Genomic DNA, 22,441 nt, shown 5'->3' with positions numbered 1-22,441 from the left:
TGAAAATAATGCTCAACTAAGCCCAGGGAAAAAAGAAATTTCTTTATTTAAAACTGCATGTTTTTTTTTTTTTTTCCTTTTCTGTGAAACTACAAGTTTACAAGTGAGGAGAGAACTGCCCCCGACCCGTGCCTCCTGCCCACCACCCATCACATATCCAATCTGCTCCCCTCCAGTCCTGCCTGGATCTTTGACAGGAGAGGTTCCCCACTAGGACAGTCTTGTAAAATCCTGAGGATGTTTGAGGGGCTCAGATGGTAGAGTTCTGGCCAAGAATAGGACATGGGTGATTTTACTTTCCCCCATACTTGGCTTTTTGTAATCTCCCTCTTCTCTCTCCCCACCCTCTTGATTTTTGAACTGAGAAAAAAAATGCCGCATTTCTGGGAAAGTTGAGGGAGATACACAGGTACCCCAACCCACATTCACCATATTTGGCAATAACCCCTTCCCCATTCTTCCCCCTCCAATCTGCAAAGAGTAGTTTAAAAAGACTTAAAGACGTGTCACTCACAGGGGAAGGTGGCTCTTTCTCAAAATTACTGAGTCCAGCCCTGCCCAGGGGTGCCATGTGTTTGTATGTGGCGGGGGGGGGGGGCGATAGGTCAGCAGAACAAGCCCCTGACTACCTCCACACCAAATGCAGCAGAGAGCTGCCTGCATAAGCAAAGAACACTTAAGTGATCGTACAAGCAAAAATACCTAAGTGATTTTAGGGGGGCAGGTTTGGGGCCCTGCTAAGCATACTTTCTGATGGATAGGACTGGAGCCAGGTGGGCCTGTTTACAAGTTCTATTTGTTCCCCTTTCTCTTATGACCCCTTCGGCTATACCCCTAACGTGGGAAAGTAAGAAATTAAAAAAAAAAAAAAATCAATATATTTATAAAAACATCTACTTCCCCAAACTAAAAATTAAGAACCAATAACAAAACAAAAAATTCAGATAGTACAGATGGATCCCAAGGTTTCGTTTCTTTCCTTTAAGGAAAAAAAAAAAAAATCAACCCAAAGCCCAGTCAACAATTCCCTAAAGTAGCAGAAACTCCCTCCGAGGTAGATATCTGAGTCAGACACTCTCGTCCACCGAGCGATTCTATTGGTTTAAGATGAGCTGCGTATGAGGTAATAAAGCCATCTGGAGGGGCAGGGGGTGGGGAGGCACAGAGTTCATGGCCCATGTCCTCTGTCCAGGAGTGTCCCCAGTTTTGGCATCTCTGGTCAGGCAGGGCTGGCTTCTCCACAGATCCCAGAGCAGGTTAAGTGGGGTAGAGGAGGGAAGAGTGGGGGAGCCCAGAGAAAGATACAGAAATGGAATATAGTATGACAGGTAGAGCAAAGGGAAAGCGATCTGAACAACAGAATTCTGGGTGTGTGGTTTATGTGTGAGAGAAAGGGAGAGAAGAAAGACTGAAAGGAAAAAAGGGGTTGAGACCCCACTTTCCCCTTAGGGGACCCCATTCTCCCTGCCATGTAGTCAGCACCCCCAGCACTGGAGAGTCTGGTCAGGGAAGGGATGACCCCATTTGCCCTTCTCTGTCTTGTGCTTCTCCTGTGTCTGCGGTTTGTCCTCTGGATGCCTGCGTCCTCTTCAAGAGTCACCTTGTGAGCCCCCACCCCTGTGGCCCTGAGGGGCAAGATCAGTTGGAAGTGTCAGAGTGAACGCTCCCTGGTCCCTCTGTCGGAGATGTCACTGAGGATGGGGTTACAGCCTCCTGCCAGCCACCATTTGCCTAGAAAAAGAGAGAGGTTGGGGCAGGGAAATCCAGTGTGGGAGACAACATGGCCAGAGGAAAGCCATCCTGTCCAGGTGAGAGGTGGACAAAGGGAGCGTCAGGTGTTCACTCACCCTCATTTCCCGAGGGCTGTACATCTGGCCTCCCCCAAGGTTATCCCCGTAGCCCCCTGGCCCCATTGAGTGTCGGAGTGATTCCACCTGCAGGCAGCAAAGAAGGGCAGGACACAGTGAGGAGTCTCATACCCTGGAGAGCAGGAAACCGAGTTTGGGCAAGCCCTGGTCGAGGGGAGACGGGCCACCTGACCTGGGAAGCAGAATAGGAATCTCCGTTGAGCCCGGGCATCCCCAGAAACATGTCTCCGGATCCTGAGAGATTGAAAGAGCCGCCAGAGCCTTGGGGGAGCAGAGAGGGAATTAGGGAAGAGTCTAACAGAGCCTGAGACTAGCCATAGTCCTGTGTTTCCAAAAAGCCCTCTGAACTAGTTCCGGGGGTGTGCTGCTGTACACAACTTATCCCTAAGACATTGCAACACTCAGGAGCAGGCTGTGTCTGAGCCTCCCCCTCCCTCCCTGGCCACTTGCTGGAAGACAGAAGTAACTTCGCTGGACTGGCCTTTGTCCCCTGACATCTCCACCCCATCTCAGCTAGTTCCCTCTCATCCCAAAAGGCCCCCTCTCTGCTGGGATCCTGTCTAGATAGGAAGTGGGAACAAAGGCCGGAAGTGTGCAAGAGAACCAGCCAGGATGGCAGTGGGGTCCACCTGCAGAGGAAGGGGGTGTCGGGGAGCTGGTGCGGCTGTGGCCCCCCTGGGTGACTGACACGGCAGTCTTGACGGCATAGATGTTGGCCTCCTCTTGGAACTTTCCAATATTTTTCTTATAGCGGATCCGCTTGTTGCCAAACCAGTTGGAGACCTGTGAGGCATGGAGCAGAAAGGAGGGTCAGGGGCAGACCTTCTCCCCCCAATCCCCACTCCCCCGTAACCACCTCAGTCAGTCGATCAGAGAGCTTTTAACCTGAACACTACACCCCGGCCCCGAGTCCCACCTCCCATACCTGAGAGACAGTGATCCCACACTTCTTGGCAAGCTCCTCCTTAGCCTCCTCACTAGGATACGGGTTACTCAGGTGGGAGTAGAAGTACTCGTTGAGGACCTCAGTGGCCTGTTTGCTGAAGTTGCGGCGCTTGCGTCTACAGAAGAGGGAGAATGGTGATGAGGCGGCTGCTGTCCCAGCAGGGCGTCCGTCTTGCACCACTCTAGAGGGTGCCACTGCCATGGAGCACCGTGTTGTGTGTGAGCCGGTGGCCCTGAGGCTGGGAGAAGTGGGGGGAAGGAGCCCCACCTGGCATCCAAGAAGCGGGAACGCAGGATCATGACAGCCTCACATGTGCTCTGCTTGAGCTGCATCTGGATGGCGCTGAACTTTCGGTGGATGATGCTCACCATGCGCTCCATCTCCTTGGGAGCCACAGGCCGCGTGCGGCTCTGTTCCCTCAGCAGGTTCATGACATGCGTCGTGAACTCGTTACATGCCTGCAGTGGGCGCCAGGGGCTGTGAGAAGGGGCCCTCTGGTCTTGGGCTGCCCTGTCCTCTCACCCACGCCAGCCTGGTCTCACCTGCTCATACTTCTCCAGCTCCGAGTGGTAGATGTGGCGGATTTGGGCAAGTTTGCTGCGATAGTCGGAGTGTTCGATGGAGTTGTCAGGGGACACGCCACCACCCGAGGCTGCGGCGGCTGCAGCTGCTGCAGCAGAGCCCCCCCCCTTTCTCAGGCCCAGCCACACCCTCTGCCAGAAGCATGTTGTCCAGGCGCATCAGCTGTGGGTCCACCGGCTCCTCCTCTTGGGAGCTTCGAATGCTGAGGCCTAGCATGCAGGCGAGTGAACTTAGGGACCCAGGGAACCCACAGCCGGCTCGTAGCCCTCCTGGTGTCTCCTGGAGACCCACGTTTCTAGGCTTTGGTTCCCTCCCCATTTTCCCTTAGCAACTTCCCTAACCCCTACTGTCCTCAGTGCCCCGAGATGTCAAACTCTTGGCCTGAGTCCTCTAAAGAACAGAGTTCAGTCCCCAGAGGTGAGGAATCAGAGGGGGACCCACATACCGGTTTTCTCCTTGATTTCGCACAGGACACTAAAGAGAGCAGGCTTCATGCGGTGGCAGTTAAGGGCGTGTTTCCTTGGGAGGAAAGGGAAAGAATAGTTGAGAAGCTACAAGAACAGAGGTGGGGCGGGATGGGGGTACCACGAGGGTGAGGGGGAGCCTGGGAACAAGGTGGGGGTGGGGACATGACGGAGTTGGGGGGGGACAGCTCCTGGAATGTGGAGATGTGGGGAAGTTGCTTGGCTTTAGGAAGATGGGGGGGAAGGTGCAGGCAGCAAGATAAAGGCACCGTGGGCACACATGGGGCTGTGGGAAATGGGCCTAAAAGGGGACAAAGGGAAATTTGGGGGTGACTGCCAACTTGAGAGTGACTAGGTAGATTTCAGAGGAAACGAGATGGAGACTGTGAGAAGAGTCAGAGTTTGAGGTGCCAGAGACGGGGCTGGGGATTTCAATACAGATGTACGGGGAGGTCCTGGGACTGACCAAGGCAGGAGGCTTTGATGCTCCTAGTGTCTGGCTGAGCAAGGGCTAAGGGTGAGGACCCTTGGGAGGGTGGGCAAGTGGTGGAGAGGAGTGTTAGGAGCTCTGGGATGGACCCAGGTCTGGAGAAGATGGGGGTGGGCTGGGTGGAGAGTTAGGAAGGCAGCATAGCAGTTTCTTAGTCTGAGAGCCAGAGCAGGGCTCTGGAGGTGGAAGGATGTTCCAGGGAGGTACAGGGGTCAGTGAGAGGTGGGGGGTGGGTGGGCAGTGAGACCACCCTGGGCTCCCCTCTTTGAAGGTTTCAGGGTCTGGTGGTGAAGGGAGGTTTGAGAGGGATGGCTTATCTCAGGACTAACAGGAGTAAGGAGAGAAGAGAGCTGTAGGATCCTGGAGAGGGTCCTGGAGTGGGGGGTGGGGGTGGGGATTCCCAAAAGATTCAGAGCTTGTGAATGGGGCTTCTGCTGGGTCTGTGTAGGGTCCCGGGGTGGGGGCACTCACTTGGCCTGGGCCTCATCCAGGCTCTGGTCGGTGATGGTCATTATCTGCTGCAGAATGTCCCCGATGTCTTGCTTCCCTCGGCCTCCCGGGACCCCCCCGTTACCCCCACCGGGGTCTCCGCCGCCGGGAGGCTCGCCAGGGCCCCCAGGCTCCCCACCCACCAATCCCAGGCCCCCCCGGCCCCCGCCTGGAGGGGGCGGCCCCAGCAGCCGCTCGTCCATAGTTGGGGGGGGGCCCTGAGGCCCCCTCCCTGCTCCGCCCTCCCCCCGCCTGGTTACTTCCCCCCCCCCAAACTCGGTGGGGCCGCTGCTCCCTCCGCCCCAACCCCCACCCGTTTCTCCCCTCCCGGCTCCCCCGGAGGTTCACCCCGGGCCTGAAGGGAGACCTGGGGTACCGGCTGGGCCCCCCACAGGAGACCCCGGCCCCCGGCGGCGGAGAAAATGGAGCCGGAGAGAGAGAAGAGGCCCAAGCGGGGGTGTGTGTGAGAGAGAGAGGGAGGAGGGAGGAGGGAGGAGAGGGGGGAGCGAGGGAGGGAGGCTGGGGGAGGGGAGCCGGGGAGGAAGAGGAGGGGAGAAGAGAGGAGGAACAGGGAGGAGCTGGGGGCGGAGAGAGACACAGAAGCAGAGGAACTGGGACCGAGTGGAGGAGGGGAGAGGGAAGAGGGGACGAGGGGAGGAGACTGGACCCACGGGGAAAATATGCGAAGGCCACGGGGCTGCAAGTCGTCGGCCTGGAAAGCGGGGTTTGTTGGGGCTAGGGGACCGCCGCCTGGGTTCCGAATTAGGGATCTAGGTTTTGTGGCCTCTGGCCGCTAGAATGCCTGGGTTCACAGACAGCTCAGTTCATATTTCTTGTCCTAATGACTCCCCTCCCTGTTCTACTTAATTAAAACCAGGAGAGGGGGGCTGGGGGGGTATAATTAGGGAGGTCTCCAGCCGCTGCTTAATGAGCCAGTAATTAACCAGCCAGGGAGGGGAGCTGGCCTCTCGCCAGACTAGGGAGAGAGGCGGCCTCCGGCCTCACCTTCCTCTCCCCCGCCCCCCCACTACCCCTCCTTCCCCACCGCAGTCCGAAAGACCAGTCTTCTTCAGTTGGGAGGAGAATTACATTTATTGATACAACCAAAACATCAGACTTAGAGCAGCAGTGGGGAGGCAGGGGGGCAGTGCTAAGTGTCCATTCACAGCCTGTAGGCCCCGCATCCTGGGGCTGGGGGTGCTGGTGGTGGGTGGGGGAATGGTCTCTTTACAGTGCCTTCTCTGTCTTCTTACTGAGAAGGAGGGTGGGACTGTCAGGCCCTAACCTTGGGAGATTTGCCTTTTCTTGGGAGATAGGGAGGCCTGAGCCCTCAGATTCTGCCCCCTGGGGATGTCTCCACAACTCAGGACTTAGAACCACTCCCTGTGATCAGAGGAGGGGGTGGGGTGTCCCTCAGTGGCTAGGATTCCTTCACTGCTTCAAGCTCCCACACACTAGGGGATGGGAGTTAAATGACCATCCTACTTTGACTATGCTCAGGGTTTGAGGACTTTCACCCCCTCCATTCCCAGAAAAGGTGGATGAGGGTGATGAATATTGAGATTTCTCCTGGGTCCTCCAGTCTCTGGTGCCCCTGCCACCCAGTAGTTGAGGGCTGGCCAGCTTTGAGCCCCAGAGTGCGGAGTGGCTGGTGGGGTGGCTCAAGTCTCAGCAGGTATGTGTTGGGGGCCGGGACCTTTGCTCCTCCATTCGACCCCCACCCTGAACTCTCAGCAGCAACTCCAGGAGCTCCTGTCCCCCTGGGGGTAGGGGAGGCTCTGACCGCTGGGCTTCCATCCGCTGGCACTGGAGGAATGGAGGAAAGGGAGGGTGTTGGTGAGGTTTTAAGAGGAACAGGCCTTGAAAGGAGCCAAGGCTGGTAGAAGGGGTATAGGGGATACCTGTGATGGGCATGGGGGGGACTAGGCTAGGCAAGGGGGCAGATGCTGGGGAGAGGGAAGACCAAGAGACTAGGAACCTTGGATCTTGCCTTTTGGGTAGGTGTCTCACCTGGTGACTGAGGATAGTGCTGTAGAGCTGTTCTCTGTCCTCAAGAGGCCGGTGTGGGGCTGGGGCTCTGCTTGGGAGATTCTGGGGGATGTGGAAGGTGGCTCTCTGCTCCTCTAGGCGGCGGGACTGGGCATCCGCCACCAAATCCAGAAGGAGCTCAGTCTGTAGGGAGAGCAGGGAGGCGGAGCGGGGCCCCAGGGCTGGGGAAAGGAGAGGTAGGGCTCAGAGACCCAGAGAAATTGGCAGACAGGAGGTTTGGTGGTGCAAGGTGTTTAGGCACTTGGGGTCAGAGCTGAGGGGCTGTAATGGGGAGTCAGGAGGAGATGGGGAGAGGGCCCAGGATGGAGTGGGCCTTGGTAATGGGATCAGAAAGGATGTGGGCACCAAGGTCAGGGAGCTCCCAGGGCGGGTGAGGGTACCTGTGTGACGGGTCCCTGAAGGAGGAGGGGACGGAGGAGCAGATCGCCAAGGCCGAGTGCTGGTGTTCATAGGGGGCCAGTCATGCTCATCCTGATGGGGTCCCTGATGCTGAGAGACACCCGGTCCAGTCAAGCCCGGGTGTGGTGGGCAGGGGGCTAGGCCAACAGCCCGTTTCTTCTCTCTGTGTCTCTGTTCCTGCCTCAGTTTGCCCAAACCCTTCTAAGTCCCCTGAAACCCCTGTCACTACGTTGCTGTCCTAGGTCCTCTCACCTCCCTTTCTCCCAGTGTCAGCCTCCCCAACCCAGTGTGCAGCTCACCTGGTCATCTTCCTCTTCTTCCTGGGGTCTCTCGGCCTCCATCCCCTGAGGGGGAGAAACTGAAGGGGGAAGGGTAGCTGGGATTTGGGAGGAGGGCTGGAACCCTAGGTTCCGGAGGGGAGTGGGGGCTGGAAGGGGTGGGGGTGAGCCAGGGGCTGGATGCCTGGGTACTGAGCAGGAAGCTGGGTTCCTGGTCAGCCCCCCCACGGGCCCCGCCCATCCCTGTCAACTTCCTCCAGTTCTGTTTTCCCACCCAAACTGCTTGCTCGACCTCTCTTGCCCCAGGGGAGCACAGAGACTGGGAAAAGTTCCTCCAGCGGCAGTAGTGGAGGGGGTTCATGATGGGGAAGGACTCTTGGCCTTTTCATCTCGGGTCTCAGTTGACCCCCCCCCCAACCCCAGGCTCTGTTCTCTCTACTCCCCTCCTCCCCTTCAGCTCTTTCTGTCAACACAGGAACTAGCTACACAGGAAGTGGTTTTACTCCTCAGAACCCCTCTCCCACCCCCAGGCCCCTTTCCTAAGAGGACCCCGATATAGGCTTTGACCCTCCCCTGTGTCCCAACTTCCCAAAGACTTAAGGGGACTGGGAGGGGCATGGTTCCAGTGGGAAGCAGAGGACTCAGGCCCAGGGATGTTGGGCCCTCAAACATACACATATACCTCTAGGAGTGACTTCAACACCACAGTACCTATTTGATGAATGTGTGTTGAATTAGTTATCCCTGCCCTCCAGGTGCTTACAAGTCTATTCAGGGTACCAGATAGGTACCAAATGTGAGATGAGGGTCAGGGGTAACTTTCCTCTACTCATGAATGAAGGATACAGAAATGGAAAAGGGAGACAACCACCTCCCTGGCATGGTCTCAGTGCTGGTCAGGCTGCTTGGCACCAGGGTAGGAGCAGGGTAGAGATATTTTAGTACCTTTAAATGGCAACCTGCCATATTATGTTTACAGCTGAGTGGCTTAGAGCATGAAATGTGATGAGATCGGGTTCTACCACTTAATGCCTTGCGATCTTGGGCAAATAAAATCTCTGTGCCTCAGTTTCTCAAAGAGTAAAATGGAGTTTTAATAGCACCTGCCTTGTAGAATTGATGTGAGGATTAAATGTGATAAAAGTATTTAGCATATAGTGAATGCTCAATAAATGGTAGTCACTATTAGCTTTTTTTTTTTTTTTAAAGATTATTTATTTATTTATTTGACAGAGAGAGAGATCACAAGTAGACGGAGAGGCAGGCAGAGAGAGAGAGGGAAGCAGGCTTCCCGCTGAGCAGAGAGCCCGATGTGGGACTCGATCCCAGGACCCTGAGATCATGACCTGAGCCGAAGGCAGCGGCTTAACCCACTGAGCCACCCAGGCGCCCCGTCACTATTAGCTTTTTTAAAAAAATGTTTTTAGTTATTTGACAGAGATACAGCGAGCGAGGAAACACAAGCATGGGGTGTGGGAGAGGGAGAAGCAGGCTTCCCGCAGACGAGGAAGCGGAATGGCGGGGGTTGGGGGGAGAGGGGTGTTGGGGCTCAATCGATCCCAGGACCCTAGGATCATGACCCAAGCTTAAGGCAGTTGCTTAATGACTGAACCAGCCAGGCACCCTACTATTAGCTTTCAAAATGCCTCATGCTTCCATGTCTCAGGCCCATCACCATTAAAGAGGTGTAACCATGTTCCTGAAAGGTGGATAATGTTTGAGGTGCTCTCTCCAACTTGAGGCTTTAGGAATAACTAAATGCCCTTGGAAGAGGACAAAGGATATGCATGGTTTAGTGTGTGTGTGTGTGTGTGTGTGTGTGTGTGTGTGTGTGTGTGTGTGTCTGGTTTCTCCCTGGGCTATGAGAGATACCTGCTTTCAGATGATACTCTAAATTAACATAGTACCCCCAAATCTACTTATTCTTGCTCTCGAACTGTACTAAAAGCCTCCATCCAAAGGGATGACTTTGATCTTAGGGCACAACATTCTGAAAACAGTATGCAGTCATTTAATATTTTTTCCCATCCCACTCAACTCTTCCAAAAAAAGGGTTAACATTTCAAATAAGCTTTATTATGGGGTGACAGATTGAAGGTTCTTAAATAGAGATAGAGGTGAGAAGAATGGCGCCTCATCCCTGCGATGGATTGTTGAGGGAAGTGGTGAGAGTGCAAGGAATCATCAGCTGGAGTGGCCTTGGCCCCCCACTTCAGCACCTACACAGTGCCTGGCACATAGTGGGCACTCAATAAATATTTGTCAGCCATTTGTGGGTGGTGGGTGTGATGGGTGATAGAAGCTTCCTTTGGATACAATATACAGGAAAGAACATCTTACATCTTATATGTCTGCAGTTACTGGTTCCAGTTCAGAAGTATATCCCCAGTTCCACTCCACCCTTGGGTAGCCCCTCATCCTTATGCCCTGGGAGAAGGGCTAGGCCCCCGTCATTCCAGCACCCCAAACCCTTTTTCCAGGGCTGCAGCTTCTCCACGTGGAAGACGGAGTGGGCATACACTCATCTGGGGAAGGACAGTATACTCATGACCCCTCACTTTTGGGGCTCCGGGATCTTAAAATCGGTCTTTCCAGACTGGGTGCCCATTTTTAGAATCCCTCCCTGTCATGTAGCATTCTACTTTTGACCCTCGCTTTCCGCGCTTAAAGGTATTACTTGGTGGGTTGGGGGACCCCAGGCAACTTGAGGGGATCCCCGCTCGGGGGATGGCGTAAGACAAGGAGGCGGAATGGGAGTGTTGGAGGTGGGGCCGTAGGGCCCTAGGGTCACCCAATCGCAGGGCCAGTCATCAGCCGAGGCCCCACCCCCGCTTCCGGAAGCGACCCCGGATCTTCCTTGCACTATTGCAGGGTTGGGCCGAGGCCCGCGCATGCCTGCAGAAAACCTACGGGCTCCGGGGCGCAGGCCTCCTCCAGCTCCTCCTTTAGAAAGACCCTGGCAATGCGAGTAGGCTCCGCCCCCGCGCACCGCCCATTCTACGGACAAAGTCTGGGCCTGCAGACATGCTCCGCCCCCGCGCGGGCTGGCCCCGGCCGACAGAGTCCGGCAGCGCGATGGGGCCCCGCCCCCACGCGGGGGCAAGCTGCCGGAGGCTGTCCGCGAGCGGGGGAAGGGGCCCGCCCCGCGACCCGGCGTGGTTTTGTGACGCTCCTCCAGTGACCCCGCCCCCTCCAGCAGCGTCAGCAGATCCCAGTGATTACGCTGTCGGGCGATGTCCCCGGGCGCTAGCCCGGCCTGGTCCCGCAGTCCTCGGGCCGCTCCCAGCCCAAGCAGCAGCTGGGCCACTTCCACCGCCCCTTCTCGGGCCGCGAGGAACAGCGGCGTCTGCTCCTGTGTCAGAGGAAACCGCCAGGGGGCGAGGTCAGGGAGGGCCACGCCCATAGAGTGGTCCTTCCGGACTCCACCCACTTGGGCACCGGCCCTTCCCCCTTCAGGTCGGGTGGCGTTCCCGCGCTTTCCGCCTCTCCCACGCCCTGTTTTGCTTTGTTTTAGTAGAGCCCGCTCCTGGTCTAACCCTGCTGTCCTGGGCGTCTTTGTCGGCTCCGGCCTGGAGAAGAGAGCGGGCGGCCCGGGCGTTGTTCACGGCGGCGGCCCAGTGCAGCGCGGTTTTTCCTAGGGGACGACGTGGGTGGTTGTTACTCCGAGGCTGGGAAACAGACGCCTGGGTTCCTGTTTCCCACGGATTCTGGTTTTGGGGGAAGGACTTATTTGGGCCCGTGGGGGTTACCTCAAAGGCGGAAGCGTTGCGTTACCCGGGTGACCGCCGGCCGGCAGGAAGCCCTGCTTCTCTTAACGTCACCGGCGCGCGGGAGGGACAATGGGGCATTGTTCTGGGTTCGGTGGGACCGGGAGACCTACCCCCACTAGACCTCTCCCCCTTCTCACAGACACTCCTTCCTCAGCCTAGTTACCAGTGGGCTAGGGCAGTGTGGGTATGTTGTTGAGGATGACAGGGGTAGGATTCTATACTGACGTCGCACTACAGATTTACCACCCTGATGGCTAGGTGGGAGGGGATCCCCCGTCTGCAGTTGGTCTCTCTGCTGCTTCCTTTTTTTGCATCTTATCTCACACTCCATCTGTGCCACTTCTCCACAGCACAACACCAACCTCTCCAGATCCGTACCCCATTTATCTCTGGCCCCCACATCTGCTTGGGCTGCGATCAGTTCTTCAACCAGGTCCTCCACCGCCAGCCTGGCGGCCAGCATCAGGGCTGTGGTCCCGTCCTCTGTCCGTGCATCCACTGCAGTCTGTCTGCTGCGGAGTAGGAGCTGGGGGTCCAGAGAGGACCAGTGAACCCTGTTTGTCCTGGACTGCTCCCTCAGGCCCCTCACACTCTTAACCAGCTCCCAATCCATATTTGGCCATCTGTTGTTTCTCTTTCAGACCCCCAATCTCACATCACCTTCCTCTCTGCCAAACCCTAGGGGATGCTTTTGCCTTGCCCCTTGTTCCCTTTAGCGACCCCAGTGTGCACTGACCTGGCAAACCTCCCGAGCATCAGCAGCCACAGCAGTGTGCAGAGGGGTGCGCCCTGCTCGGTCTGGTTGGTTGGGGTTGGCTCCAGCCTCAAGGAGGCGGCGGGCAGCAGTTGGCCGGGAGAATCGGGCAGCCAGGTGCAGGGGTGTCTCCCCAGTGCCCACAGTGTGAGCCTGGGGACAGGCCCCTCCACCTAACAGGGGTTCCCAGGGCTCAGGGCTTCCCAACCATGCCCCCTGGAAGGTCCTGGACTGCACTCCTCCACAGCAAACTGCCGACATCAGGGGTGTTACCCCGTCTGTGGGTGGGAGACATAAGAATGGGAGACAAGTCAGTCAAAGGACGTGACTGGGGGAGGAGAACATGGCGGTTCAGGGAGAATCATAGCCTGAGGTGTCAGGAAGCCCAGCTCTGGCTCTTGATTTTGTGTGTCTTTAGTCAAATGACTTTTTTATTTTTTTCTGTGCTTCGGTTTCCTCATCTGTAAAAGGAGCCTGTGTGCCTTAATTCTTAGACATTCCAGGCAGTGGTTCTCACACTTGAGTCTGGATCAGACTTACCTGGAGGGCTGGTTAAAATACACAGTCCCTAGTATCTCACATTTCTGAGTTAGTAGCTCTGGAGTGGAGCCTGAGAATTTGTATTTCTAACAATTGCCCTGATGATGCCTGATACTTCTGTCCCGGGACCACACTTTAAGAATCATTATTCTAAGGCACTAAGTCTAAAGTTAATTTTCTCAGTTCTGATATCAAAAGGCTTTCTGATTCTAAAAGAGTCAACGGGAGTTTTCCTTTTCTTGGTCTGGGTTGACTCACATACCAGGTCCACGTGTGTCCACGTCCGGGACATCCATCTCTGATTCCTGGGGAGGAGTCAGCATGGCTGCCTGGGGGAGCTCCTGACAGTCACTGCTCAGAGGCCAGAGCTGGCACTTGGAGGGTGAGGCCGTTTCTTCAGCCTTGGGGATCAGAATAAGGATCAGTGAAGGAAGGCTGACTCTTCCCTTCAACTCTGCCATTACCTCAGGACCATTCCTGCCCCAGTACTATCACGTGGCCCACCTCCTCTCCTTCCTCGGGGCCTGAGCACATCACAACTCCATCCTCATCAACTTCTGCCTCTGGCTTCAGTGCCCTGGAAGGGGGTGTTTGGGTAGAGAACCTTCAGGGTCCCCAGGACTTCTAGCAGCCTTCCTCCCCCTCTCCCCTTCCTCTGTCATCAAATTCTGATCATAAATGTCTCCACAGGAAAGGGTCCCCTCCCTGAGCCCCTTTCCTCCTCACTCTTACTTGAGGCCAATGTTGTCTTCACCCAGGGGAGGCCGGCGTCTGCGGTGAGCCGGCTGAGTTCGAGGCCTTCGAATGAATCCAGGGGGCAGCCAGAGGGCCCCATGCTCTCGGCGCCGCCTCCGGATGAGCTGAAGAACCAGAAGAGCCCCAAGGGCCAGGAGAAGCACCCCGGCCGCTGGTGAGCACAGCACAGGCCAGGGAAGCTGGTTGGTGGGTGGTGCTGGCGGGAGAGACACAGTCACAAAAAGAGACTATTTCTCGTGAGGCTGGGTACTAACCGTGAGACCTCTGGGCAAGTGCAGTAACTTCTTTTATCAGTTTCCTCACCTGCAAAGCGGGAATCATAATAGTACCTGCCTCATGGTGTTGTTGGGAAGATTAAATGAGTTGATACTATAAAGCCCTTAGAGCAAGGCCTGGCCTGTAGTAAGTGCTGTATGGGCTATGATTCTTTCCTGTACTGTGAGCTGTTTGACAGAGGGATGATTGCACTTAGTAGAGGATGGACCAGATGATAAAGATTAGGATAAAGTACTTAGGGAAATGAGGAAGGAGACTGAAGAGCAAAGGGGCCCATGAGGAGATCCAGTTAGAGAATGAGGTTCACAAGGGTCAGTCTCTACACCTACCATCTGTGGTCCCTGCAATCCTGTGTCATTTGACCTCCATTGCTGGGAGTGGGTCAGGAGCAATGTCAGGGGAGATGAGGGGGTCACCTACCGGTGCCAGCACGAGGATGGGCAGCCAGTAGGGGTCCCGGCAGCAGGTGCTCCAGGGCCCCCACTGCCGCCATGGCGGCGAGGAAGCGGAGCAGGAGCCCAGGATCCCAGGGGCAGCGGGATGCAGGGTGGTCAGGGCCACAGCGGGACAAATCCACACCCATCACCACCACAAACCTGTAGGGGAGGTGCCCCAGAGACCCCTGTGTTGGTCCCTGACTCCCTTCCCTCCACCCACTAAAAAGCTGGTGTCTGGCGCACTGCCCCCCTGGCCCTGCCTTCTTACCCAGTGCTGAGAGAGTCTGTCTCCTTGCCCACAGGCTGTGTGTGAAGGGTTGTTCTCTCCTGATGGGAGATGTCCGGGGTTCCTCCCAGCTCCTCTTCGGCCTGGGGCCCAGGATAGGGGTACACCATGTCCTTGCCATCACTATCCTTCCTTACCCAGAGCCCCACTCTCAGAGTCAGGGATAGCACCCGGGCCAGGGCAAGCAGCTGCTGGTCCAGGGCTGGGGGGCTCAGCACCACCAGCAGGGCCAGGGAGGGCCCCCATTCTGAATCCCCATCTTTAGGCCTGCAGTCACCTCCATCCCAGCCACATTCTGCAGTGTTGCAGCCTTTTTCGCAGTGCCCATTGTGGAAGTGATCATGGCAGTACTGGTCATAGGCTGGACTGTGGGGTGAGGAGAGGGGGACTCAGGATCCCCAAAGAAACCCGACCCCCTTTTTCATTCCAGAGAGATGTCTGATATTCCACTGCCTCTAGGGCTACGTGCGGAGAGCTCGGAGCAACAGGCTTAGTCAGGTCCTGGATGGCAGGTAGTCCAGACCCTCTAATGTCTGTTATACCCTTGTCTCCTAGGACTGTCCCCTCTCCCTACCCTCCCAAGCACTCCTGTCTCCCTGAAGGAGAGTCCGAGGCCCTTTTCCCTCAGGGGTGTTGGTTGCTAGGGTAGATACTCCATGGCAACGGGGCACAGAGAAAGAGGCTTGAGGCCAGAGGTCCCACAGCTCTGAGAGAGGAGGCCAGATAGAGGCAGTGCCCTCCTTCCTGGTCCCTAGGTTAAATATTGATGCTGCCCTACTCCCCTGGGCTGGAGCCCAGTGTCTTCTACCCCTACTTAGCAATGGTTTTAGGGTAGAAACTCCCCGGAGCTTGAGGCTGTAGTCACACTGCAACCCAGAGGCATCTTTGTCCTTCCTTCCTGCCTCGCTCTGCCCTCCCCCACACCTCACCCCCAAGTCAGGGTTTCAGGCTCACGTGCAGGCCAGAGGAGTCTCACAGTCGTAGCCATCAAACAAACACTCAGCAGAGTCACACTGCGGGTGGCACTGCCCATCACGGAAGAGAAGCCAACACCGGGAGTGGGAAGGGCAGCCCTTCCAGGGGTCCGGGACCCCCAGAGAGCAGTCTCCCCCATCCCAATTTCCTTCAGGGCCGCTGCAGCCAGCGTCACAGGCCCCATCTCCACCTCTGCCCTCGCATCCCTTTGCTCCAGGCCTCTGACACCGGGGCCCCGGGGAGCTGGGAGGGCAGGAGCATCGGAAGCCTGGGTCCCCAAGTCCAGGGATCTCTGAGCAACTGCCATTGTGTAGGCATGGAGAAGGAGGGCCACAGCCACGAGGAGCCGGAGGGGTCAGGCAGTCAGGGCCCCCGTAGCCACTGAGGCAGGCACAACGGGGTGGGAAGCCAGGCTTGGGGGAGGGCAGACATAGGCCACCATGGTGACAGTGATGGAGGCCACAGGAGGGGGCTCTGTGGCTGCAGGTGGGGCCCTCAAAACCCTGTGGAGAGGAGAGAGATATTGGGGGAGGCTCTTTATTATTCTTTCAACCCTCCCCCAGACAAGCAGACTCTCAGTGGGTCTTATAGTCTCATATCTGGAAGGGGCCTCAGAGAACATCAAGTTCATAATTTTATAGATGTTGAAACCATGGTCCATGGTACTTTCACACAATGACATATTGCGCAGTGGTGAAAATGGATGAACCACAGCTGTGTGCAACAACCTAGGAGACTACCTAGAGAGTGGTAGTAATTAATATCTTCATCCCTGTACATAGGGTTATATACTTTTCCTTCTCTGGAAGGCGAATGGGATAGAGGAAGACATAAGCACATGTGAGTTATCGTTTATCGGTTTATGGGTGTTATGTTATAAGAAGAATACAAAGAAAGACATGCACAAATCAATGATGTTAGTGTATCATGAACCAAGGCTTACAATTAACCTGATTTCATGCATCTGAAGTCCATAAACACACACACACACACACACACACACACACACACACAGGTAAAAGAACTTATCCAAGGTCTCACCCAGCTTGACTTTGGGGTCTTGTGTTAGGCAGTGCCTGTGATTTCTGAAAATTCCATTCATGCTATCACCTGATCCTGCCTTTCCCCCTGAACTGGTTCTGAATCATTTACCACTGTAACATGGGCTAGCTTTCACCAGTAATACACCTCTAGTGCTCCCTGGGCTCCCCTCTAGGATCCTAGTTCAGGCATTCTCACCTTGCATCAGTATTGGGGGCAACAGAGAAGACAGCTTTGCGGTCACTCACCTGGGGGCAGTGGCAGGTGAAACCCAGGGGTGGTCCTACTATAGTCTCACAGGACCCTCCATGGGAGCAGGGCTGGCTCTGACAGGGGTCTGTCTCCACTTCACACCACTGGCCTGTGATGGGGTGGGATCAGATGTCACACCCGGCTTCTGTCACTGCCTCCTCCCTAGCTCATTCCTGGGAATTAACCCAGCTCTACCTGCTCAGGCAGGGGAATCCTGGGCATAGTCTCTAGGGTGTGGTGTGGAGGCAGGGGGATGAACACAATGACTAGGTTGCCTTGTGGGTGGGGATTGGGAGCTCAGTTGTGCCCCAGGTGTGCCTGCACACACCCTCCCGGGCCTCACCTGTGTATCCAGGCAGACATTGGCAGTAGAAGGCATTGGCCAGGGAGTGGCAGGCTGCTGTGCCTGTGGGGTGGCAGGGCCGGTCCAGACACTCGTCTACATCCCCCTCACAGCGCAGCCCCACAAAGCCTGGAGGGCAGGTGCAGTAGAAGCCTCCAGCTTTGGGGGTGCAGGTCCCATGGTTGTGACAGGGCTGGGATTGACAAGCGTTGGATTCCTTGGAGCAGTTCTGTCCACTGTAGCCTGGGGCACACTGTAGGCAAAGAGGGTCAGACAGGGAAGCAGTCATCCCACCCATCCCAGCACTACAGGGGACCCAGCTCAAGATCATCTGCCCAGCCTTCTCCCCACCTTCCAGTTCAAAGCATCATTCAGTTTACCATCAATCACAGCCCTGTGTAGCCCAACCCTTCTGTCTCAACTCCATGACACACCTTCGTTCAGTGGCTTGCAACTTAGCCCCTCCAGCAGTCCCAAAGCATCTTAGTATCCATTGCCACTAAGCAATAGGTCCATTTTGGTAAGACCTCCTTCCCCCACCACACCTCCACCAGGCTCTGTCATGCTTTATCATTTAAAAAAAAATATTTTATTTCTTTATTTGACAGAAACAGCCAGAGAGGGAACACAAGCAGAGGGAGTGGGGGATGGAGAAGCAACCCCCATCCCTGACCCCCTACCCCCCCACCCCCTCCAGGGCAAGCAGGGAGTCCAGTGCAGGGCTCAATCCCAGGAACCTGGGATTGTGACCTGAGTTGAAGGTAGATGCTTAACGCTTTATGACTCAGCCACCCAGGCACCCTTTGTTGATTAATTTGTAAGCATTTACTGAGTGCCGACTTTGTGCCGGGCATTGTTTTAGGCACTAGGAATATGAAGAGAATTAGAACTCCTTCCCACTTCTGTGAAGTTCTCATTCAACCAGAGGAGAGAGACAGCATTTATTACATGGTTTCTATACATAACCTCACAAAACTCTCCCCCAAACCCTGCAGATGTGTTATCTCATTTGATTCTCACTTTACAGAAAAGGCAACTGATTCCTGGAAATGCTGAGTGACTTGCACACGTCACACTTCTAACTGGTGGCAGAGCTGGGATTCAGTGCGAGTCTGTGATGTCCTAACCAGTGCCCTTGAGCATTTGGGGCTTGTTTCATGCCATGCTAGTGGGAACAGGGTCATTGATGAGGTTCTGTACCATGGGCTGAGTTCTTGCAAGAGCAAGGAAAGCATGTAAGAACACAGTACCAGCAAGGCTTCCAAAAGGTGGAGAAAGAGGGAGTTACAGAGAATCTGGGGAGTGGCCAGAGGGTTGAGAAAAGCAGGTGAGTGGGGTGTTTTGGGGATGTCTGAGAGAAGGAGTCTCAGGAAAGGGGAGGTAAAGCTGAGTCATGGGTACAGGGCTGTTCACTACTAATTAGTACATTGCTTTCATGTGTGTTTGAAAATGTTCATAATAAAAAATTAAAAAGTCAAAGAAAATGTTTAGGGGATCTGCATCATGTCTTTTATTCAAAGTCAGGGTTCTTTTTTTTTTTTTTTTAAAGATTTTATCTATTTATTTGACAGAGATGACACAGCGAGAGAGGGAACACAAGCAGGGGGCCCGATGCAGGGCTTGATCCCAGGACCATGAGATTATGATCCAAGCCTGAAGGCAGAGACCTAATGACTGAGCCACCCAGGTGCCCACTCCCTTTTTGTGTGTGTGTGTGGGGGGGGGGCACAGAAGGAGAGGGAGAGAATCTTAGGCAGGTTCCACACCCAGCCTGGAGCCCAACGCAGGGCTGATTTTATGACCCTGAGATCATGACTTGTGCTGAAATCAAGAGTCAGATGCCTAACCGACTGAGTCACTCAGGTGCCCCCAAAGCTGGGAGTTCGGAGTACAGGCATCAGGCTGCTCCGACTTGAATCCCAGCTTTGTCTCTGCTGCTCAGTGACTGGAACCACCAAAGAGAGGCCCAAACCTAGTCTGGAGAAAAGTTAGGGAAAGTTTCCTGAGGAAGGCACCTCTTGGACAGCATCAGTGGAAGAGGGGTGGGGAAGAGCACGGAAGAGCCAGTAAACGGGCTGTGCAGGGAAGCCAGCAGCTGCTGGAGCAGAGAGCAGGAGGGTGGGGGTAGGGCGAGATGAGACCCAGGAGGCAGGCTGGTCACCAGGGCCTCGGACTTCACTGTCAAAGAGGTGGGCAGCCACTGAAGGGGTTTAAGTGGGGAAGTGACAGGCCAGCTTAACATTTTCAACAGAGCACCTGGTGGTAGAGTAAAGGCTGAGCCTCTAGGGCAGGGACAGGGAGCTCCAGGTGCCCAGGTAGCCTGCAGCAGAGGCCTGGACGGAGGCAGTGGGACAGAGGGTGAAGGAGGAAAGCCAGAGTTGATAAAGATTTAGGAGGCAAAAGGACATGATTTGGGGGTAGGTTGGCTGGGTGGGGTAAATAAAGGAAAAGCAGATGAATACATTAGTGCCCTGCCCAGCGGCGTTTCCCACGTGCAGCCCACCCTTGTCTCCCCTCCCCATTCTCCTCTAGGCCTGCTCACCTGGCAGAGATAGCCACTGGGCTGGGCTATGCAGGTGGCCCCATGCTGGCAGGGCCTGGACTCACATGGGTCCACCCTGTCCTGGCATATGCTGCCTTGGAATCCGGGAGGGCAGCGGCAGAAGTAGGAAGAGCCTCTGTCGAGGCAGACGCCTCCATTCTGGCACAGGGAAGACACTTCTGTGCCTGAGGAGAGAGGCAAACAGGGATGGATGTAGCTAAGTGGGGAGGAAAGTTTCTCAGGGGCCCCAGACCTAGAGCAGAGAGGCTCTTGGGGATCACTGATGTTCCTGGGTTGGGGGGAGGCCACTTGGAGCCTGAGGAGTCAGTAACTTCTGGTGCTGAAAAGGTTATAACATCAAGATCCCCCTCCTGCCTGTTGTGCCAGAATGGGGAGAGATACCTCTTGTTAAGCTTTTTAGATCATTATAAGCAACTGTATTCTTAGTTTAAAACAAGTCTCAAGGAAGAAAGAACTCAAAGGAAACTTTGGGAGGGGGGTTAACTAATGGGCTAAGTCTGTCCCCTGAATTTGTATCCTCTCATGTTCCCGCACTGTGATTCCCATCCTTTAAGCCCACAAGAGGCTCCTGCTTGAGTTCCGCGCCTCATATGAATGAGGGGTGTGTTCTTTTACAAGGGGGTTGACGTAACATCCACGTGAGTGGGAAGCAGCCGTTGAGTTGAGTGAAGTGAAGTGTGGTCCACTCTAGGTGAGTTATGATTGGTAATGACAGAGTTGGGTTGCTTCGCAGTGAGCTATGTCCCAGGGGTCGTGTTAAGCTGGAGTCTTGTTGGCTGGACGGGTTGGTGTTGCTTGAGTTGTGTTGAGAGTGGGGATAGAAAATGAGTGGTGGTAGGCTGCCCTAAGGGTGGAGCTGTAGCATCAGTAATAGTGTTTGGTCTGTGTTACTTTGACTCTCAGTTGGTTGTTTTGAACAAATATTGTGTGTGGATGCCATCAGGGATCAGGTAGAGGGGGACACCCTTACTCTCTTCATCTGCTCCCCCTTGGTCCTTGGGTCAGTACCTTGGCTCAGAGCGGCCTTCTGACAGGACAGTGGCAGGTTGCAGAGAGGGCCGGTCCATCCTTGGAGGCACAAGCACTGGAAGGAGGGCCCAGTCTGGAGGCAGTGGGAATTGTGTGGACAGGGCTTCTGGGCACATAAGTCCATCAGAGTCTGAGGTTTGGGAGGGAGCATGAGTCAGGACAGAATATCATGTGTTTAGACCCAGAGAAGGTTTTCAGCTAGCTCCTCAAAATCCTTACTTCTCAAACTCTCTCCTGAATGGTCTGGGGCCCGGTGATAGCCCCCCTCCCACCCTGGTTTCCTCTGATACCCACATCCCAGAGCATCCCTGGCATCAGAAATCCTTTCATTTTTTCTATTCCATGCAAACCTCACTCCACTCCCAGATTCCAGACCTCCTTTCCTGTGGATACCTCTCCCCAGCTCCCTGCTCTGTCTTCTAGTCCCAGAGACCCTTCCACCAGAGCCCTCTAGCCACCACCCTCCTCAGCAACTTGGCTCAGCACCACTCACCTGGCAGCTGCCTCCTGTGTAGCCAGGGGAGCAGAGGCAGTGGGGACCCTGGGGGCCATCTTGGCAGGTTGCCCTGTTCCTACAGGGGCTGGAACAGGACGGACACAGGGCACAGTGGGAGGAAGTCCGGGCAATCAAAGGGGAGGGAGTATGGGACGTGATGGTGAGATGGGAAAGAAAGGGAAGCAGAGTGAAAGGATCTGCAATATGGAATTCGAGGCAGCCTGGAGCCCCAGAGGAGATGGAGAGGAAGGGTGGGAAGGCTGAGGGGGCCCCCTCCCTTCCTCTTGGGGGTCTTTGCTCACTTGTTGGCGCAGCTGGGATGGGTCCTTTCCTCACAATGTGGACCCTGGAAGCCCGCAGCACAGAGGCAGGAGAAAGTGCCAGGCCTGTTCACACAGGTACCCGCATTGAGGCACGGGGCTGGAGAGAGGAGGCTGTGAGGGTTTGGGTTCCTTGCCTGTAACCTGGCCTGTAGCCTTAGTCACACCACACACAGGACACACACGCCCTCCCTCCTGTCCCCATCAAAATAGCACCCCATCAGGGCACCCAGTTAATTTGTTTTCATATGTAACACACCCACCCTGACCGGTTCCTCTATCCTCTTGTGGCCCAGCTGGAGGATGCGGTGGGCACTCACCAGAGGCACAGTGGTCAGTGCTGGTCTGGCAATGCGGCCCAGTGTGGCTCAGAGGGCAGGTGCAGGAATAGCCCCCCGGTCTGGGGCTACAGGAGCCACCATTGAGGCAGGGCCCTGAATGACAAGCTGTCACCTCCTCACTGCAGGTAGGCCCTGAGGGAAGTGAGTGGGGTCTGAGAAAGGGAATCCTCTTCTCTCTCGTCTTCCTCCACTCCCCTCCCCTTCCTTTTCCTCAACCCCATCCCTCTTTTCTCCCATCCAACCTTTTGTCTTTTCTTACTGCCTCTTGCACATCACCTGTGTTCCCTACAGCCTGTGCCCCGTTCTTCTGGGTGGTGACCCAGACCCAGAGTCTTGGGACATGTCTCTACTGGCCTTGCCCTTGATTAGAGGGTGGCCAGCCCAGAATGTCTGTGGCTTAGGGAGGGCCTCACCTGTATAGCCTGGGGGGCAGGTACAGTTGTAGCCAGAGGGCTGGGGCTGACAGGTCCCCCCATGGGTACAGGGCATGGACATGCAGCCCCCCAGCTCTGCTTCACATTCTGGTCCTGTCCAGCCCACGTCACACACACATGAGGATCTGGTCATGAAAAGAAAAGGGAGGGTTTTCTTCTTCTGGTGTTTTTTTACTTCATCCCCTCCCTCAATGGTCAAACCCCTAGGACCTCTTCTTTTTTTTTTGCCCTGAGACTCTGGCCCCTTTCTTCAGTGGCTCTGC

The 22,441-nt window shown here is 55.4% G+C and overlaps 3 protein-coding genes across 4 annotated transcripts; all 3 read right to left on the bottom strand.

The window, feature by feature from the left end:
• Window positions 1-862: 862 nt before the first annotated feature.
• LOC116862983 (pre-B-cell leukemia transcription factor 2-like) lies at window positions 863-5,105 on the bottom strand. Its single transcript, XM_032850438.1, is given in 10 exon segments — window positions 863-1,731; window positions 1,848-1,934; window positions 2,041-2,129; window positions 2,498-2,651; window positions 2,794-2,929; window positions 3,082-3,272; window positions 3,357-3,506; window positions 3,508-3,605; window positions 3,842-3,915; window positions 4,822-5,105. Coding segments are annotated over 10 exon segments (1,293 nt in total). The 5' UTR covers window positions 5,043-5,105; the 3' UTR covers window positions 863-1,638.
• An 807-nt stretch (window positions 5,106-5,912) lies between these two features.
• LOC116862986 (G-protein-signaling modulator 3) lies at window positions 5,913-7,755 on the bottom strand. The gene is made up of 4 exons (XM_032850442.1): window positions 7,587-7,755; window positions 7,269-7,377; window positions 6,850-7,049; window positions 5,913-6,645 (listed from the first exon to the last, which is right to left on the bottom strand). The coding sequence occupies exons 1-4, from the start codon at window positions 7,626-7,628 to the stop codon at window positions 6,508-6,510; spliced, it is 489 nt and encodes a 162-aa protein (XP_032706333.1). The 5' UTR covers window positions 7,629-7,755; the 3' UTR covers window positions 5,913-6,507.
• Window positions 7,756-9,619: 1,864 nt separating this feature from the next.
• Window positions 9,620-22,372, bottom strand: LOC116862982 (neurogenic locus notch homolog protein 4-like). 2 transcript variants are annotated; one of them, XM_032850436.1, is made up of 18 exons: window positions 22,158-22,372; window positions 21,724-21,876; window positions 21,386-21,503; window positions 21,081-21,168; window positions 20,567-20,717; window positions 19,538-19,722; window positions 16,996-17,248; window positions 16,649-16,761; window positions 15,339-15,862; window positions 14,367-14,750; window positions 14,082-14,257; window positions 13,362-13,581; window positions 13,134-13,206; window positions 12,892-13,030; window positions 12,072-12,367; window positions 11,714-11,861; window positions 11,102-11,199; window positions 9,620-10,917 (listed from the first exon to the last, which is right to left on the bottom strand). In XM_032850436.1, exons 1-18 carry the CDS (start codon window positions 22,309-22,311, stop codon window positions 10,204-10,206), a joined length of 3,987 nt encoding a protein of 1,328 aa, XP_032706327.1. In that variant the 5' UTR covers window positions 22,312-22,372; the 3' UTR covers window positions 9,620-10,203. The 2 variants fall into 2 exon arrangements, with proteins under 2 accessions (XP_032706327.1, XP_032706328.1); XM_032850437.1 differs by lacking the exon at window positions 21,724-21,876 and having other exon boundaries at window positions 22,158-22,371.
• Between the last annotated feature and the right edge of the window lie 69 nt (window positions 22,373-22,441).

Source organism: Lontra canadensis, unplaced genomic scaffold (assembly GCF_010015895.1).
Source record: "Lontra canadensis isolate GAN:19392208 unplaced genomic scaffold, GSC_riverotter_1.0 scaffold424, whole genome shotgun sequence".
NCBI classification, from domain to species: Eukaryota; Metazoa; Chordata; class Mammalia; order Carnivora; family Mustelidae; genus Lontra; species Lontra canadensis.
This window is presented reverse-complemented; position numbering and strand designations above follow the sequence as displayed.